This window comes from Myxocyprinus asiaticus, chromosome 15 (assembly GCF_019703515.2).
Source record: "Myxocyprinus asiaticus isolate MX2 ecotype Aquarium Trade chromosome 15, UBuf_Myxa_2, whole genome shotgun sequence".
Taxonomy (NCBI): domain Eukaryota; kingdom Metazoa; phylum Chordata; class Actinopteri; order Cypriniformes; family Catostomidae; genus Myxocyprinus; species Myxocyprinus asiaticus.
The window spans coordinates 41,420,421-41,441,206 of NC_059358.1; the positions used below are offsets into that span (position 1 = coordinate 41,420,421).

At 38.3% G+C, this 20,786-nt stretch overlaps 1 protein-coding gene across 2 annotated transcripts; it reads left to right on the plus strand.

The window, feature by feature from the left end:
• The first annotated feature begins 222 nt into the window (after positions 1-222).
• LOC127452617 (dual specificity protein kinase Ttk-like) lies at positions 223-20,001 on the plus strand. Of its 2 annotated transcripts, none has more exons than XM_051718229.1 (25): positions 223-316; positions 2,846-2,942; positions 3,142-3,364; positions 3,469-3,575; positions 3,880-4,023; positions 4,153-4,249; positions 4,355-4,433; positions 4,525-4,631; positions 6,280-6,376; positions 6,514-6,619; positions 6,813-7,032; positions 7,113-7,219; positions 8,071-8,214; positions 8,806-8,942; positions 9,059-9,198; positions 9,348-9,477; positions 12,643-12,735; positions 12,841-12,998; positions 13,900-14,051; positions 16,018-16,142; positions 16,228-16,299; positions 17,394-17,570; positions 17,660-17,756; positions 19,391-19,476; positions 19,618-20,001. In XM_051718229.1, exons 2-25 carry the CDS (start codon positions 2,855-2,857, stop codon positions 19,699-19,701), a joined length of 2,970 nt encoding a protein of 989 aa, XP_051574189.1. In that variant the 5' UTR covers positions 223-316; positions 2,846-2,854; the 3' UTR covers positions 19,702-20,001. The 2 variants fall into 2 exon arrangements, with proteins under 2 accessions (XP_051574189.1, XP_051574190.1); XM_051718230.1 differs by having other exon boundaries at positions 19,394-19,476.
• The last annotated feature ends 785 nt before the right edge of the window (positions 20,002-20,786 follow it).

The window sequence follows — 20,786 nt, forward strand, 5'->3', positions numbered from 1 at the left end:
GATATGAAAACTTAAAATGTTTCCTTGCCAGTATTAGAACTTCTAAAACATGTTTTATGAGATATATTTTGTGCAATATTTGATATTCTGTAATTTTGTTATTGACAAGTCATATAACTGCCGCTGTGTGTGACGTGGCAAGGAAATCCCGCCCCTCAGGCTCTCGGGGGATCACGTGACCGCGGGTAGATCCGCAAATACAAAACTGACCAATAGGACCGCGCGCTATTAGGAAGTGGCGAATTTTGAAACTGTTGCTGAACAACACATTTAATCGAGATCGCCGTCAAATTTACCCCAATTTCTCCGTCTCAGTGTAAGTATACCGCTTTAAAACGTCTAAATGGCTAACAGTACTTTTACGTTTTTAATATCGTGAACATTATTTGAATCTTCTGTTGTAAAGTGAGTTCTTGTCATGCAGAAAACATCAGAATATTCTGCCACCATGGGTGTCAACCCTGCCCAAACCCTAAAGTTATATAGGTTTTATTTATTATAAATACTTCGAGATCTTTGAAGTGCTAAAGGTATATGGATGGATGGATGGATGGATGGATGGATGGATGGATAGATGGATAATGGATGGATAGAGAGATGGATAGATGATGGATGGATGGATGGATAGCTAATTAGATTATGGATGGATGATAGATAGATGGATGGATGGATGGATGGATAGCTAGATGGATGGATGGATGGATAGATAGCTAGATAGATGATGGATAGATAAGGAAGATGGATGGATGGATGGATGGATAGATAGCTAGATAGATGATGGATAGATAAGGAAGATGGATGGATGGATGGATAGATAAGGAAGATAGATGAAGGATGGATGGATAGATAGATGATAGATAGATTGATAGATAAGGAAGATGGATGGATGGATGGATAGATAAGGAAGATGGATGGATGATAACAAGATAGATGATGGATAGATAGATAGATAGATGATAGATAGATTGATAGATAAGGAAGATGGATGGATAGATAAGAAAGGAAGATAGATATAGTTGAAGTCAGAAGTTTACATACTCCTTAGCCAAGTACATTTAAGCTCAGTTTTGAACAATACCTGACTAATCATAGAAAACATTCCCTGTTTTAGGTCAGTTAGGATCACTACTTTATTTTAAGAATGTGAAATGTCAGAATAATAGTACAGAGAATGATTTATTTCAGCTTTTATTTCTTTCATCACATTCCCAGTGGGTCAGAAGTTTATATACACTTTGTTAGTATTTGGTAGCATTGCCTTTAAATAGTTTAACTTGGGTCAAGTGTTTTGGGTAGCCTTCCACAAGCTTCTCACAATAAGTTGCTGGAATTTTGGCCCATTCCTCCAGACGGAACTGGAGTAACTGAGTCAGGTTTGTAGGCCTCCTTGCTCACACATGCTTTTTCAGTTCTGCCCACAAATTTACTATCGGATTGAGGTCAGGGTTTTGTGATGGCCACTCCAATACATCGACTTTGTTGTCCTTAAGCCATTTTGCCACAGCTTTGGAGGTATGCTTGGGGTCATTGTCCATTTGAAAGACCCATTTGTGACTGAGCTTTAACTTCCTGGCTGATGTCTTGAGATGTTGCTTCAATATATTCACATAATTTTCCTTCCTCATGATGCTATCTTTTTTGTGAAGTGCACCAGTCCCTCCTGCAGCAAAGCACCCCCACAACATGATGCTGCCACCCCCATGCTTCACGGTTGGGATGATGCTCTTCGGCTTGCAAGTCTCACCCTTTTTCCTCCAAACATAACAATGGTCATTATGGCCAAAAAGTAAAAATTTTGTTTCATCAGACCACAGGAAATGTATCCGAAAAGTAAGAGCTTTGTCCCGATGTGCACTTGCAAACTGTAGTCTGGCTTTTTATGGTGGTTTTGGAGCATTGGCTTCTTCCTTGCTGAGCAGTCTTTCAGGTAATATCGATATAGGACTCGTTTTACTGTGGATATAGATACTTGTCTACATGTTTCCTCTAGCATCTTCACAAGGTCCATTGCTGTTGTTGTGGGATTGATTTGCACTTTTCGCACCAAACTACATTCATCTCTAGGAGACAGAATGCATCTCCTTCCTGAGCGGTATGTTGGCTGCATGGTTTATACTTGCATACTATTGTTTGTACAGATGAACGTGATACGTTCAGGCATTTGGAAATTGATCCCAAGGATGAACCAGACTTGTGGAGGTCCACAATTATTTTTCTGAGGTGTTGGCAGATTTCTTTTGATTTTTCCATGATGTCAAACAAGGAGACATTGAGTTTTGAAGGTAGGCCTTAAAATACATCCACAGGTACACCTTCAATTCAGTACACCTCCTATCAGAAGCTAATTGGCTGATTGTCTAAAGGTTTGACATCATTTTCTGGAATGTTCCAAGCTCCTTAAAGGCACAGTTGACTTAGTATATATAAACATCTGACCCACTGGAATTGTGATATAGTCAATTTAAAGTTAAACAATCTGTCTGTAAACAATTTTTGGAAAAATTACTCATGTCATGCACAAAGTAGGTGTCCTAAATGACTTATAATGAAAACTAAAGTTTGCTAATATTAAATCTGTGGAGTGGTTAAAAAATGAGTTTTAATGACTTCAACCTAAGTGTATGTAAACTTCTGACTTCAACTGTAGATGAGAGATGGATGGATGATAGATAGATGGATAGATAAGAAAGGAAGATAGATAGATCGATGGATGGATAGATGATAGATGGATAGATAAGATCATGTAATTCAAAGACTAAAGTGTGCTTCCATCTTTCAACAGAGGTACTGTAATTGTGTTGTATGGATGTGTGATTTGATTTGTGATATACTGTGTGTTGTGCAGTGTACAGAGATGGGTGAAGAAGAGAGCACTGAGCGACAGATGCAGATTGCCATGCTGTGCCAACGGCTGGCAAAGATGAAGCGATTATTCAATGATGGTAATACATTTATTAAGGCATGTTTGTCAGGGTTCCAACGGTCATTAACAATTACAGTTTTGATTTCCAGACCTGAAGATAAAAAGTAATGGAATTTTTTTATGCTCAATTGTAAGAACATTTCATCAGTAGTGAGATTTCAGTGGATGATGCCAATGCAAAATTGCTGAAATTAAACAAACACTTTTCTTCCATGCAGATGACACAGATTACATCAACCAGGCCATCAGTTCAAACTCCTCCGACACCTGTCGGACATTTCTGAGCAAACTGGAGAAGAAAGGCAACCCTGAATCTGATCCCAGCCTTCTCACCAAGCTCATCGACAGCTACACACGGGTCTTTTCCAGCATGCCGTTGGGAAAGTACAGTCAGAATGAGAGCTATGCCAAGATGCTTGTCAGATTCGCAGAGTTAAAAGCGTAAGTCGCTTCTGTACTGCATGCTGTGAAGTTTTATGAGTCAGCAGATCTGTTTTGAACTGTCATGTGTTAAATGATGCCTTTTGGTCTCTCTTTCTCAACAGCATCCAGGATGTAAATGATGCGCAGTCTAGTTTTGATATTGCAAGGTCCCATTGCAAGGATTTTGCCTTTGTCCACATAGCTTATGCTCAGTTCGAACTTCTGCAAGGTAAGGGGAAGACTCTGGGGCCTTGCACACTGGCAGTTTAGTCCCAATCAGAGCAGGGTTTGCATGAAAAATTGGTAATATGAAAGCTGGTAATGAACCCGAAATTTAGCCTATTTTAGCATGACAACATCATCAGTTGCACAATTCATGAGCACAGTGTGCCCCGTACGAAAACTGCCTCCGAGAAAATTTAAAGAAAGTCTTTATAAATACAAATTAAAGACATTTCTTTCAGAAAGGTTTATAGATTGAGAATCTATGATCATTGTGTTTTTTGTTTTTTTTGTTTGGCCATTTCCCCCAGGCAACATTAAGAAATGCACTTTGATTCTTCAGAAAGCATTCGAAATGAATGCTAAACCTAGATCCGTTCTGGAAGCTGCTGTGCGGAATTTCAATTTAGGCAAACGCCGGCTTATTTCACATGAGGATAAAGAGAACATATCAGGTAAGTTTACAATAGTTTTTCGCACCAAAAACGGTTACAGTTTAGTGTTCCACAACCGTTTTCCATCCTCTCTCTGATTCCAAATTTAAAGGTCAGATTTTATGACCCCTGTCATGGAATTTGTTTTAGTGTCTGCACATGAAACCGTGCAAGAGTCTCTGAAAAGCAGCTCAAGGAGATCAGATGAAACATGTGACCTGCAGGCCAGCTGCACTTTTACCCAGGGGTAGGCATAGCAGTTACTCTTATGCCTTCCATGTGTCAGCCTGATGTGGGTTAGGAATGGGCATATCCCATGACTGAAGTATGATGTTTACTTTCTGAATTCCAGGAATGATCAAAAGTTCAGTCCACAGGATGAAAATGTGCCTGTGTGGAGATCAGAGTCTCAACAGAGAAGAATCACCATGGTAAGGTGTGAAAAGAGGTCGACCCGTCAGCACAAATTATTAGAAATGAAGTAGAAACACTTGTTTATACTGTATATGTTCCTTTATACAGGCAGACAGAGAACCCATGGTGCCTCTCTCCATCCCTGAAAACGAGAGCAGTGACTCTGAAAGTGTTCAGAAGCCAGAAGCTCCCACCTACAGCAGTAGTTTCTCCAGGTGACAGTTGTACATTTGTGCTTTGGTGTTAAGGGATAGTTCACCCAAAAATGAAAATTCTCTCATCATTTATTCACCCTCATGCCATCCCAGATGTGTATGACTGTCTTTCATCTGCAGAACACAAATTTTTTTTTGAAGAATATTTCAATTCTGTAGGTCCAAACAATGCAATTTAATGAGCAAAACTTTGAAGCTCCAAAAAGCACAAAAAGGCAGCATAAAAGTAATCCATATGACTCCAGTGCTTAATTCATAGGTGTGGGTGAGAAACAGATTAATATTTAAGTCTTTTTTTACTATAAAATCCTCTGACCAGTCGTCTGTGGTATGCACGAAGAATGCGAATGTGGAAGTGGAGATTAATAGTAAAAAAAAGAATTTAATATTTTTATTTATTTTTTTATTTTTTCTATTTTCTCCCAATTTGGAATGCCCAATGTGCTTTTAAGTCCTCGTGGTCGCATAGTGATTCGCCTCAGTCCGGGTGGTGGAGGTCGAATCCCAGTTGCCTCTGCGTCTGAGACCGTCAGCCCGCGCATCTTATCACGTGGCTTGTTGAGTGCGTTGCCACGGAGACATAGCGCGTGTGGAGGCTTCACGCCATCCACCGCGGCAACCACACTCAATTCACCACGCGCCTCACCGAGAACGAACCACATTATAGCGACCACGAGGAGTTTAACCCATGTGACTCTACCCTCCCTAGCAACCGGGCCAATTTAGTTGCTTAGGAGACCTGGCTGGAGTCACTCAGCACTCCCTGGGATTCGAACTAGCGAGCAGCGAACTCCAGGGGTGGTAGACAGCATATTTTACCACTGAGCTACCCAGGCCCCCTAACGAATTGAATATTGATGTTTTTTACCCACACCTATCATATCGCTTCTGACGACTTGGATTAAACCACTGGAGTCATATGATTACTTTTTGGATGTTTTTATGTGACTTTTGGAGCTTCACCATTTTGGTCACCATTCACTTGCATTGTATGGACCTACAGAGCTGAAATATTCTTTTAAAAATCTTAATTTGTGTTCTACAGAAGAAAGAAAGTCATACACGTCTGGAATGCATGAGGGTGAGTAAAGGATGAGAGAATTTTCATTTTTGGATGAACTATCCCTTTAAGTAGGGGTGGGCAGTATGACAAAAATCCTATATTACGGTAACGGTACAGGACTCAACAATAAGAATTTCTGCTGGTCTGGTCAGTTCAGTTGCTCAGATTTGTATTTGCCCTGCCAATATTTTTAGTGGCCCTACGACAATTATTCATATAACAATTATTCAATTTAGCAATGTATATCGATAGATCTGAAGAAAAAAAATTATATACAAATGTATAACTATTTTGCTACCCCAGAAACAATAATTTATTTAAATTTTTGGATAAATACATTTTTCTTTTTGCTAATGTATTTCTATAGCTGTAACTTTTTATTTTTTTATTTTTTATATATAATATATTTAATTTGCATGAATAGCTGCCACAATACAGCAAGTATCAGTTCCATCCACTTGCCTGCTGGTGATGAATTACTTATTTTTACTTGAAATTCAGTGATAGAATTATTTATACACAGTATTTCATAACCATGTGGTAATGAATATTCTTTGTCAAGCCTTAACGTTTGCTTTTCTGCAGACAAACACGAGGTTCCACCGTCCGCTCCACGTTCCCATTGTGTTCCTCCAAGAAGAGGACTTCAGATGGGGACTCCTACAATTTACTAAATCTTAAGGTATAAGGGTCCACTAACCTTTCTCTAACAACATAAAAAGACCAGTTCTGAGACTTATTAGTCATGGTAACACAAAAACACTGATTTAAAAAAACAAGAAACCCATATGTGCATAATAAATAGTGTCCACTTTGCAGCCACCTGTGATTAGTCCAGATCATCTGCGTGAAGATATTGAAGAGGCGGACACCATCACAGAACTCCTACACAAACCAGAAAGAAAAGAAACTGCTAGAATGGAAGGTATTTATTTTAATGCTGTATATATATAATCTGGGAATCTATTTATTTTAAATATATTTGAGATCTATTTTAAAGGTTCATCCAAAAATACAAATTCTGTCAATGTATTCATCCTCATTTTAATCCAAACCATTATAAAGTTTTGTCTTCCTTGGAACACAAGAAGTTTAGCAGAATTTTAATTCTTTCATAGACACGATTGACATCAACCAGATGATCAGCTCAAACTCTCCTGAAAGTTGTCAGATCTTCCTGAGAAACCTGGAGAAGAAGGGGAACCCGCATTCAGACCCAGCCTTTCTCTCCAGACTTCTGGACTCCTACTCAAAAGTGTTCGCCAGATTTCCCCTGGCAAAGCATAGCAAAACCGAAATCTATGCACGAATGCTTGTGCGATATGCAGAATTGAAAGGGTAAGTAGATTTTTGCATATAAGGATTTGGTCATCTCATTTTTTTTTTTTTTTGTAATTTATGCTTTGTCCCCTCTGCAGAATTGAAGATCCAGAAGATGCTCAAGATCATTTCAGTATTGCGAGATCACACTGTAAAGCTTTTGCTTTTGTGCATATCGCACATGCTCAGTTTGAGCTCTCACAAGGTAATACATGACATTTTCACATGTTGTAAAAAGGGGTCATATCGGGGCTTGGTAGCTCAGTGAGTATTGACGCTGACTGCCACCCCTGGAGTCGTGAGTTCGAATCCAGGGTGTGCTGAGTGACCCAGCCAGGTTTCCTAAGCAACCAAATTGGCCCGGTTGCTATGGAGGGTAGAGTCACATGGGGTAACCTCCTCGTGGTCACGATTAGTGGTTCTCGCTCTCAATGGGGTGTGTGGTGAGTTGTGCGTGCATCGCGGAGAGTAGCATGAGTCTCCACATGCTGTGAGTCTCTGCGGTGTCATGCACAACGAGCCACGTGTTAAGATGTGCAGATTGACGGTCTCAGAAGCGGAGGCAACTGAGACTTGTCCTCCACCTCCTGGATTGAGGTGAGTAACCGCGCCACCACGAGGACCTAGTAAGTAGTGGGAATTGGGCATTCCCATTTGGGGAGAAAAAGGGGGTCATATCATACCACTGTGACTGATTCAGTCTGTGCTAAATTGTGTCAGTCAAACTGATGAGATCAGACTCAAATGATTATCAGAAATGTATTTTTAAATACAATCAGCTGCTTGTTTCCAACCCTTGTTCATTCAGAAGGATACAAAGAGCAGCAAGATTTGACTCCCTTTCCTACTTTTACTCTTCAGTTCTTCTGGTGTTTGGACTGAGAACATTTTAAGTTCTGAAAGTTCTTCATAGTGCAATACACTCTTATCTTAAAGGATCAAGGAAAATGTAATTCCTTGTGATATCACCTCTGAATATAAGAAAATATTCTTAAAAATGAAAGGTGCATAGTATGTCCAGATCTTCCATAATAATGTGTTTTTAAAATCTCTCAGGCAATTGTAGGAAGAGTAATTTAATACTTCAGAAAGCTCTGAGCTCAAACGCAAGGCCAGTTGAACTGCTGCAGATGGCAATGAAACATTTAAACACTGGTAAAACTCAACTGCTCCCCGCTGAGGATGAACAGATCACTGCAGGTTTGTCTGATGTAGTTTTTAAAACATACACTTTCTTTCATAGGGGGCATTTAGTTTGTTAGTTTGGTTTGTTGGTCAGATTTAATCATGCAGGTCGCCAAAGTCACTTTACTGTTGTTTGCTAGTATGCATTCATATTCCGTTGCAATATCCATGGCTATATTCAGCTTTATTTTCAAAATATTATTACTTTAACCTCATAATGCTACAACTTTATCTTGAAACAACTTACAACTTTTATTCTTGCAAAAGGACTATTATGGGATTATTTTCATAACGTTATGACTTTATTCTCATAATTTAGATTTTTTTTATTATTTTTTTTAATCTCAATACTATGACTTTATTTGGGTAAAAGGCTGATTATGAGATTATTCTCAAAACATTACAACTATTCTTGTATTTTTTACTTTATTCTCAGAATATTACTTCTTGAATTATTCTTATTAAAGGCCTATTATGACATAATTTTCAAAACATTACGACTTAATTCTTGTAATCTTTTTATTTTAACATAGCTGTCATAGTATGCTGTGCAGATGCTTATTCACAGATTGATGCTAAAACGTTTTTGTTTTTTTTTTTCTGCAGAAAATGTGGAAGCACAAAATAACGGAAAGGAAAAAAATCCAGCAAAGGTTCCTGAGGTGCAGCAAAAACCTCCTGTTAAGGAGACATCTGCAGAATGGAAGATTCCTGCTGTCATAAACAGACATGCATCTCCAGAGGTTGGATCACAGCTCAGGCTTTTGTGTTTTAATGTATTAAGTTCAGAATGATAACATATTCTGACAGACATATCCTAACATAACATGATAACGATAAATCTTGTGGTTGTGTTTAGGATCGTAAGCCTCCTGCAGACCTCATTCCTGCGTCAACCTCACTTCATGCTTTGAGAACTCCCTCTGCCCCAGCACCTCCTCGATTACACCCGACTCTCAGCTGTCAGACTCCCAAATACAACGACCCAAACGCAAACAGGTAATGACACTGCAGGATACATGGTTTAGACATGACATGATTCATCATAAATGTATCATTATTACTTAGGCCTGTTTTACACTGCACATATTTATTCCAGTTACATCATGGCTTAATGCTAAGCAAGTGTTTGCTCTCTTCTTGAACAGTTTTGTGACTCCTGTGGTGAAGCAGCAGCCAGTGATTGTGTCTGTTCCATCTACAGCTCAGAAACTAGTTCACGCTCAGCTGCCGTGCACCCCTCAGAGCCAGGTGTCCTATATTCAGCACCCATCACAGGTAAAAAGTGTTTCTTTCACAGTGTATTGTACTAATAATACAAATATCCTGGAGTAGGGCTAGGCAGTACACCAACTGAAGCATTTCATTTCGATTAAACAAATGACCATGCTCAAATCAATTATGTATGTGTGTGTGTGTGTGTATATATATATATATATACACACACACACACACACACACACTGGTGGCCAAAGGTTTGGGTTAATGGACAGATTTTGCTGTTTTGGAAGGAAATTGGTACTTTAATTCACCAAAGTGGCATTCAACTGATCACAAAGTATAGTCAGGACATTATTGATGTAAAAAAAACATCACCATCACTATTTGATAAAAGTCATTTTTGATCAAATCTAGACAGGCCCCATTCCCAGCAGCCATCACTCCAACACCTTATCCTTGAGTAATCGTGCTAAATTGCTAATTTGCTACTAGAAAATCACTTGCCATTATATCAAACACAGTTGAAAGCTATTTGGTTCCTTAAATGAAGCTTAACATTGTCTTTGTGTTTGTTTTTGAGTTGCCAGAGTATGCAATAGACTAGCATGTCTTATGGTCAATATTAAGTCAAAAATGGCAAAAAAGAAACCGCTTTCTCTAGAAACTCGTCAGTCAATCATTGTTTTGAGGAATGAAGTCTATACAATGCTTGAAATTGCCAAAAAACTGAAGATTACATGCAAAGGTTACACTACAGTCTTCAAAGACAAAGATCAACTGGCTCTAACAATGACAGAATGAGATGAGGAAGGCCAGATGTACAACTAAACAAGAGGATAAGTACATCAGAGTCTCTAGTTTGAGAAATAGATGCCTCACATGTCCTCAGCTGACAGCTTCATTGAATTCTACCCGCTCAACACCAGTTTCACGTACAACAGTAAAGAGAAGACTCAGGGGTGCAGGCCTTATGGGAAGAATTGTAAAGAAAAAGCCACTTTTGAAACAGAAAAACAAAAAGAAAAGGTTAGAGTGGGCAAAGAAACACAGACATTGGACAACAGATAATTGGAAAAGAGTGTCATGGATCTTAACCCCATTGAGCTTTTGTGGGATCAGCTAGACTGTAAGGTGCGTGAGAAGTGCCCAACAAGACAGCCACATCTATGGCAAGTGCTACAGGAAGTGTGGGGTGAAATGTCACCTGAGTATCTGGACAAACTGACAGCTAGAATGCCAAGGATCTGCAAAGCTGTCATTGCTGCACGTGGAGGATTTTTTGATGAGAACTCTTTGAAGTAGTTTATCAAACTGTAATAGAAATTTTTCATATTATTAATGTCCTGACTATACATTGTGATCAGTTGAATGCCACTTTGGTGAATAAAAGTACCAATTTCTTTCCATAAGAGCAAAATCTGTACATTATTCCAAACCTTTGGCCACCAGTGTATATATACATATACAGATGCATCTCAATAAATTAGAATGTCGTGGAAAAGTTCATTTATTTCAGTAATTCAACTCAAATTGTGAAACTCGTGTATTAAATAAATTCAGTGCACACAGACTGAAGTAGTTTAAGTCTTTGGTTCTTTTAATTGTGATGATTTTGGCTCACATTTAACAAAAACCCACCAATTCACTATCTCAAAAAATTAGAATATGGTGACATGCCAATCAGCTAATCAACTCAAAACACCTGCAAAGGTTTTCTGAGCCTTCAAAATGGTCTCTCAGTTTGGTTCACTAGGCTACACAATCATGGGGAAGACTGCTGATCTGACAGTTGTCCAGAAGACAATCATTGACACCCTTCACAAGGAGGGTAAGCCACAAACATTCATTGCCAAAGAAGCTGGCTGTTCACAGAGTGCTGTATCCAAGCATGTTAACAGAAAGTTGAGTGGAAGGAAAAAGTGTGGAAGAAAAAGATGCACAACCAACCGAGAGAACCGTAGCCTTATGGGGACTGTCAAGCAAAATTGATTCAAGAATTTGGGTGAATTCACAAGGAATGGACTGAGGCTGGGGTCAAGGCATCAAGAGCCACCACACACAGACGTGTCAAGGAATTTGGCTACAGTTGTCGTATTCCTCTTGTTAAGCCACTCCTGAACCACAGACAATGTCAGAGGCGTCTTACCTGGGCTAAGGAGAAGAAGAACTGGACTGTTGCCCAGTGGTCCAAAGTCCTCTTTTCAGATGAGAGCAAGTTTTGTATTTCATTTGGAAACCAAGGTCCTAGAGTCTGGAGGAAGGGTGGAGAAGCTCATAGCCCAAGTTGCTTGAAGTCCAGTGTTAAGTTTCCACAGTCTGTGATGATTTGGGGTGCAATGTCATCTGCTGGTGTTGGTCCATTGTGTTTTTTGAAAACCAAAGTCACTGCACCCGTTTACCAAGAAATTTTGGAGCACTTCATGCTTCCTTCTGCTGACCAGCTTTTTAAAGATGCTGATTTCATTTTCCAGCAGGATTTGGCACCTGCCCACACTGCCAAAAGCACCAAAAGTTGGTTAAATGACCATGGTGTTGGTGTGCTTGACTGGCCAGCAAACTCACCAGACCTGAACCCCATAGAGAATCTATGGGGTATTGTCAAGAGGAAAATGAGAAACAAGAGACCAAAAAATGCAGATGAGCTGAAGGCCACTGTCAAAGAAACCTGGGCTTCCATACCACCTCGGCAGTGCCACAAACTGATCACCTCCATGCCACGCCAAATTGAGGCAGTAATTAAAGCAAAAGGAGCCCCTACCAAGTATTGAGTACATATACAGTAAATGAACATACTTCCCAGAAGGCCAACAATTCACTAAAAATGTTTTTTTTATTGGTCTTATGATGTATTCTAATTTTTTGAGATAGTGAATTGGTGGGTTTTTGTTAAATGTGAGCCAAAATCATCACAATTAAAAGAACCAAAGACTTAAACTACTTCAGTCTGTGTGCATTGAATTTATTTAATACACGAGTTTCACAATTTGAGTTGAATTGCTGAAATAAATGAACTTTTCCACGACATTCTAATTTATTGAGATGCACCTGTATATATATAAATAATATACAGTTGTGCTCAAAAGTTTGCATACCCTGGCAGAAATTGTGAAATTTTATATATATTTACATTTTGGCTTGCATAGCCCACCACGTTTTGTTTGAAAATCTACATTTTATATCAAAATTTTCACTCTTAGTCAAACTGTGATCTTTTACTCTTAGACGCCTGCCTCAGCTTTCTCAAACGAGTCCATCACAATCAAGGGCAAACAGTTCTTCATTTTCAAGATGATCGGCAGAGGCGGATCCAGTAAGGTACATAAGAAATTAGGAATTCTTGCTACAGCTCGACAGTAATCAGAATTTTCCATTTCATGCGATCGATCATTGAGTAACAGAAGTACTCTTATTTATTTTCAGGTCTATCAGGTTTTTGACAATAAGAAGCACGTGTATGCTGTGAAATATGTGAATCTAGAGGAGGCTGATGCACAGGCCGTGGAAAGCTACAAGAATGAGATAGAGCACTTGAATCATCTTCAACAGTACAGTGACCAGATCATTAAGCTATATGACTAGTAAGTGTGTCCACAACTTACCAGCATCGAGACAGGGATACTCGTAAAAAAATTTAATACTTCTCACTTAGTACTTAGTAATATGCTTCTTCATATATCTTCATATCATTACTTAATCACCATGCCATTTCAAGCTTGTATGCTTTCATTTTGTTCCGTCAAACACAAAGGAGAATTTTTAAAGAATCTTCATGCAGCTCTTTTTACATACAATGTAAGCAGATAGTGACTACGTCTGTGAATCTAAAAAAAAAAAACAATTCCATAATTCCAATTATTCCATAATCCGCTATATTCCAGGTCTTCTAAAGACATACAGTATGATAGCTTTATGTGAGGATAAGACCAAAATGTAAGTTAATATTCACTGAACATTTTCCCTCCAACAAAGCTTTCAAATCTTATCGAAATGCTGTGCCAGTTTTGATGTAATGATAGCAAACAGCATCGGTTCTCGCAACTGAGCGAGGGAGCAGCAGTTTGAATATGTGTATAGACAATGAGATTTGAGAGCTGCAGCAAAGGGGAAGATTTGTCTGTAAATAATGAAAATATTTATTCTCTTCCTCACACAAAGCTGTCGTTTGGCTTCAAAAGACTTGAAATATAGCACACAGGTTATGTGGACTACTGTTATGATGGTGTTTTTGTCCTTTTTTGGAGCTTGACAGAGGTGGTCACTATGAACTTCTGTTGAATGGATAAGAGCTGCATGAAGATTCTTTAAAAAGAAAATCCTTTTGTTTTTTATAAAAAATAAATAAATAAAAAATCAAGGCATGCAGGTTTGGAACAACATTTTTGGGTGAGCTATTCCTTTAATTCTAGTGTGGTTTAGTATGAATAAAGGATTTTCTTATGAAAACAAGGCTGATGAGCTGTTTCCTGTTTGATATTACAGTGAGATCACCAACAGCTACATTTACATGCTCATGGAGTGTGGCCACCTGGATCTCAACACCTGGCTGCGCAACCGCAAATCAGTCAAACCTCTGGACAGAAAGTGTTACTGGAGGAACATGCTGGAAGCTGTACACACCATCCACAAACACGGTGACAATCCATTCTCAGCTCACTAATTTATAGCTCATACCATGTGACAAATGGTAATGATACCTCAAAGCTGCGCTATTACTTGTCTGAACAATTTGATGATTTTCACCTGGTGGACGAATCCCACAGACTTAAATTGAAGAATGGACATGAGCCATATCTAGAGACCAAATATCATAGAGACTTACTACAGCGGGAAACAGGATATTCAATAATAAATGTAGGAAGGCACAAGATTTTATACAGGTGCATCTCAATAAATTAGAATGTCGTGGAAAAGTTCATTTATTTCAGTAATTCAACTCAAATTGTGAAACTCGTGTATTAAATAAATTCAATGCACACAGACTGAAGTAGTTTAAGTCTTTGGTTCTTTTAATTGTGATGATTTTGGCTCACATTTAACAAAAACCCACCAATTCACTATCTCAAAAAATTAGAATACATCATAAGACCAATAAAAAAAACATTTTTAGTGAATTGTTGGCCTTCTGGAAAGTATGTTCATTTACTTTATGTACTCAATACTTGGTAGGGGCTCCTTTTGCTTTAATTACTGCCTCAATTCGGCGTGGCATGGAGGTGATCAGTTTGTGGCACTGCTGAGGTGGTATGGAAGCCCAGGTTTCTTTGACAGTGGCCTTCAGCTCATCTGCATTTTTTGGTCTCTTGTTTCTCATTTTCCTCTTGACAATCTCTATGGGGTTCAGGTCTGGTGAGTTTGTTGGCCAGTCAAGCACACCAACACCATGGTCATTTAACCAACTTTTGGTGCTTTTGGCAGTGTGGGCAGGTGCCAAATCCTGCTGGAAAATGAAATCAGCATCTTTAAAAAGCTGGTCAGCAGAAGGAAGCATGAAGTGCTCCAAAATTTCTTGGTAAACGGGTGCAGTGACTTTGGTTTTCAAAAAACACAATGGACCAACACCAGCAGATGACATTGCACCCCAAATCATCACAGACTGTGGAAACTTAACACTGGACTTCAAGCAACTTGGGCTATGAGCTTCTCCACCCTTCCTCCAGACTCTAGGACCTTGGTTTCCAAATGAAATACAAAACTTGCTCTCATCTGAAAAGAGGACTTTGGACCACTGGGCAACAGTCCAGTTCTTCTTCTCCTTAGCCCAGGTAAGACGCCTTTGACGTTGTCTGTGGTTCAGGAGTGGCTTGACAAGAGGAATACGACAACTGTATCCAAATTCCTTGACATGTCTGTGTGTGGTGGCTCTTGATGCCTTGACCCCAGCCTCAGTCCATTCCTTGTGAATTCACCCAAATTCTTGAATCAATTTTGCTTGACAGTCCCCATAAGGCTACGGTTCTCTCGGTTGGTTGTGCATCTTTTTCTTCCACACTTTTTCCTTCCACTCAACTTTCTGTTAACATGCTTGGATACAGCACTCTGTGAACAGCCAGCTTCTTTGGCAATGAATGTTTGTGGCTTACCCTCCTTGTGAAGGGTGTCAATGATTGTCTTCTGGACAACTGTCAGATCAGCAGTCTTCCCCATGATTGTGTAGCCTAGTGAACCAAACTGAGAGACCATTTTGAAGGCTCAGGAAACCTTTGCAGGTGTTTTGAGTTGATTAGCTGATTGGCATGTCACCATATTCTAATTTTTTGAGATAGTGAATTGGTGGGTTTTTGTTAAATGTGAGCCAAAATCATCACAATTAAAAGAACCAAAGACTTAAACTACTTCAGTCTGTGTGTATTGAATTTATTTAATACACGAGTTTCACAATTTGAGTTGAATTACTGAAATAAATTAACTTTTCCACAACATTCTAATTTATTGAGATGCACCTGTACATTAGAAATTGATTAGTTCTTGAGAAGTGGGCGTTATACACCAGAATGGAGCCAGGTGGTTGGAGAGGATTGGTTGGAAAAGTAAATGTAAATGGTTTCAATTTTGATTTCATGTTGATTTTAATTTTCTAATATTTTTTTCCTTTGGAAGGTATCATCCACAGTGATTTGAAGCCAGCAAATTTTGTGATTGTGGATGCTTCACTGAAACTGATAGACTTCGGAATCGCCAACCGCATTCAGCCCGATATGACCAGCATTATGAAGGACTCGCAGGTTGGAACAGAACTGTGATGTAAATATAGATTTATTTCTGGACTCAGTTATGCATTGATTTACTTTTCCTTATGTTGTGCATCAGGTGGGGACACTAAACTACATGCCACCAGAGGCCATTAAAGACACTTCCTCTAATGGAAAGCCAGGTTCAAAGGTCAGATGAGTTTGTTTTAGTGCTTCTGAATCATGTTTTCGGATGTCAATATATTTCCATACATGTACAGTTTATTAAAGGGGTCATATCAGACATTTAAGTTTTTCCCTAAAGGTCCATTTATGTTTACTATCAAGGCGGTGTTGTTTTTTTGTTTGTTTTTGTTTTTGCACCAAAAAGGTCAGCATTTAGTTTCTGTGACCATTTTCAACCCTCTTTCAGACCCTAAGAATTAAACGTATAATTAAAATTGTTTTTGGGGTTCTTTCCAGAGGAAGTTCTTTTCGCAACTTAAAGGGATAGTTCACCCAAAAATGAAAATTCTCTCATCATTTACTCACCCTCATGCCATCCCAAATGTGTGTGATTTTCTTTCTTCTGCAGAACACAAAATTAAGTTTTTTAAAGAGTTTCTCAGCTCTGTAGGTCCATACAATGCAAGTGAATGGTGATCGGACCTTTGTAACTCCAAAAGCACATAAAGTCATCATAAAAGTAATCCATAATACTCCAGTGGTTAAATCCATGTCTTCAGGAGTGATTTGATAGGTGTGGGTGAGAAACAGATCACTTTCACATTCTTCTTCTTCTGTATTTGGTGATTCACATTCTTCGTGCATATCGCCCCTTACTGGGCAGGGAGAAGAATTTCTAGCAAAAAAGGATCTGTTTCTCATCCAAACCTTCATATTACTTCAGAAGACATGGATTAAACCACTGGAGTTGTATCGATTGCTTTTATGTGCTTTTTGGAGCATAAAATTTTGGCACCCATTCACTTGCATTGTGAATTACACATATTCTTCTAAAAATCATAATTTGTGTTCTGCTGAAGAAAGAAAGTCATACACATCTGGAATGTCATGAGGGTGAGTAAATGATGAGAGAATTTTCATTTTTGGGTGAACTATCCCTTTAATTTCAATACATGCTCTTTTTGAAGTAGGGAGGAATTTTTTAGTTCTGAAAGTTGCAGAATGTTTTTATAGCACATCAACTCTTGTTTAAAAAGATCTATGAAAACTTGATTTCTCATGATATGTCATCTTTAAAAAGGGGGTTATTGACATGACTTTTTTCTCTGCTCTCCACAGATCAGTGCTAAAGGAGACGTGTGGTCTCTTGGCTGTATCCTGTATTGTATGACTTATGGAAAGACTCCATTCCAGACCATCACCAATCAGATAGCCAAAATCCATGCCATCATAGACCCGTCCCACAAGATCGACTTTCCTGATATTCCAGAAAATGACCTGCTCGATGTGCTCAAGGTGTGCAGAATTGTTTTGTTGTATGACATTTACAAATCGGTAAAGAGCCAGTTGCGCAGTGCTCAGTATCTATTAATTGTCTGTTTCAGAGGTGTCTAGTTCGGAATCCTAGAGAAAGGATTTCCATCGCAGAACTCCTTGAGCATCCATACTTGCATTTGCAACCACAGCCAGCACCTGACCATGGTATGTGCTGCTAGCGTGTAATAAACATCACAGCTGCTTCAGAATCACACTAAAGATTACCAAACATTACTAAAAGTAGTCACAAATTTAAAGATACACTTAGTACTTGTTTATGTTTGCTGGCCAAAATGACAATGGTTTTAGACTACCGGCGTAAAAGCAGCATCACATAACAGTAGACAGTTTTTCAGTATTTCTAATCAGATGTTTTAAAAAAAGTATTCTTTTCATTGTTTATGATGGTAAAAGTTACTTTGTGCACCTTTAAAATAAAAAAGCAGAAAACGTACTAACTATTCAACATTTAAAATTTTTTACATCAAGTTGAAGCATGTAATTTCTGTGTCACCACCATCACCGCAACAAAAGCAAAATGTATTGTTTTCCAGTGTTGGGTGTAATCTGTTTACAAAGTAATAAATTGCTGTAATCTAATTACTTTTTGAGTCAAAAGCAGTGCAATGCACGAAACACTAGTTATCAGATTACAGTGACTGACTTTTAATTGATTACTTTTAAGTGCATTATTTGGGTTACACATTTCTAAAATAGTATTGTTTGCCAAATTGAAAACATTAATTATGCCCGGATGTACGTCTCTTTGCATTTTTTGTTACAGATATAGGGTGTACACACCATATCTCCCATACAAATAAGTCATAGTAAGGGAAATATGTGAGGTGCTGAGAGAATGACTTGAGTGCGACAGTGAATATTGAGTGAATATAGATATTTAGAAAATAACTTTTTAGCAAAAAAAAAAACCTTCTCTATGAAAAGTATTTTAGAGAGTAACTTAAAATAATTAGTAATGTGATTAATTTTCCAGAGGAAATGATCAGTAATCTGATTAAGTAATTAGTAAATTGTGTTTGACTTTGAATATTCAGGTAATGAGGTTCAAGGTATCATTCACCCAAAAATGAAAATTCTCTCATCATTTACTCACCCTCATGCCATCCCAGATGTGTATGACTTTCTTTTTTCTGCTGAACACAAATTAAGATTTTTAGAAGAATATTTCAGCTCTGTAGGTCCTCACAATGCAAGTGAATGGTGACCAGAACTTTGAAGTTCCAAAAAGCACATAAAGGCACCGTAAAAGTAATCCATAATACTCCAGTGGTTTAATCCATGGATTCTGAAGCGATATGATAGGTATGGGTGAGAAACAGATCAATATTTAAGTCCTTTTTTACTATTAATCTCCACCTTTGCTCAGCCCCGACCAGTATGTGACGATATGTGCAAACAATGCGAATCGGCAAAAAAAGAAAAAAAAAAAAAAAAAAAAACGAAAGAAGAAAGTGAAAGTGGAGATTTATTGTAAAAAAAAAAAAAAAAAAAAAAAAAAGGACTTAAATGTTGATGTTTCTTACCTACACTTATATCACTTCAGAAGACATGGATTAAACCACTACACTCTATGGATTACTTTTATGATGCCTTTATGTGCTTTTTGGATCACCATTCACTTGTATTGTATGGACCTACATGATAAATGATCATGGTATATGATGAGAGAATTTTCATTTTTGGGTGAACTGTCCCTTTAAGGACAGGAGAAAACATTAAACTTTGAAAAAAATGACTGTTATAAAGTGATCAGTATATTGTCTTTCTGTGATTTACAGTAGAACCATGTAACAATGATTTGAAGAGAATTCTCAATGAGCTTGCGGCTCTTCAGTCCCCAAACAGTATCGCGAGAGCTGCTAGTGTAAGTGCTCCTCAAATATTCATGTAGCTGTTCAAACATAACGCAACATTTTGTGTATTGTATTTCTGGATATTTTAATAAATGTTATTAAAGCAAAAGTAGTATTAACATTATCACCATTTGTTTCTACTATCTCTGCAGAACCTGGCCAAGATGTGCAACAGTGGGAAGAAATTGGATGTTTCTGAATGTGTGAAAACATCCACTCAGACGCTATGGAAATAATGAAGATGCCATGTGAGTTGTCCATCATGGCACATGGAGATAATAGAGACTGGTTCTAACAGCAGAACTCCACTATTCCTAATAAAACCACGATTACTCATGTAAAGGCTCAGGAGCCACTAAGCAAAAGCCTTGAGCTTCTTCCTTCACTAGCTGCCATCTTGCTTGCCACCTTGTTCTAGATATGTTAAGGAAATGACACATTTTGTATTTCTTCCTTAACTTCTGATTTTATGTGACTACGTGATATGTTCTAAGAAAGTGTACATGACAAATAAACCTTTCCAGGTATACTCTTAAGTGTTGAATTATTTCAGAATTTTATTATGCCATTATCTTTTGAGTAATGCTATTTTCAAGCATGTGACGCCTTGAAGATATTTTGTAACCTGCCATATTAAAAAAATCACAGTGTATTTCATGAAATATAATCCGTCATTTGACAAACCAACCTGTTAAAGGAGCGATATGTAACATTGACATCAAGTGTTTAAAATGGGTACTGCAGTCCAAATTCAAAATATTGGAGAGAGTTGTCTCCCCCGACATCTCCTCCCCAGACTCGAAGCTCACACGGGTTGCTAGGTTGAGGACACGCAACAGGAACGAGCAAACTGACAATGCAAGCGACGAGCCTTACACTGTAAGTTAAGCTAATGTATACGTTTGCAATGTTTTTATTGTTTGCAAATTATAAACCAGCTCATGTGGATATTTTTTTTATCTCTGTCAATGTTAGCTAGATGTATTGCTGGCTTCCATGGCTGCAGCGTGCTCTGTTTCCTGCTAACTTGTTTCAAATCTGACAACCCTGGGGTGTCGAAATACCATTGGTGAGTGGGCAGTGGGCGGGATCACACAGGCCAAAACACAAACAGAAATCCCTGCACGGAACAGACATTTCAAATTAGAATATACTGGCTGTAGCATTGTTTTCGAAGAAGCCAGTATTTCAACTTAGCATGTTTCCTAATTCTCTAATGACATATGGTAATTTTATGCTTTTGTACAAGAAATATTTTACATATTGCACCTTTAAATCTGTTTCAATGTGACACTATAGCGTGGTGTAGTGTGCGTCCTAG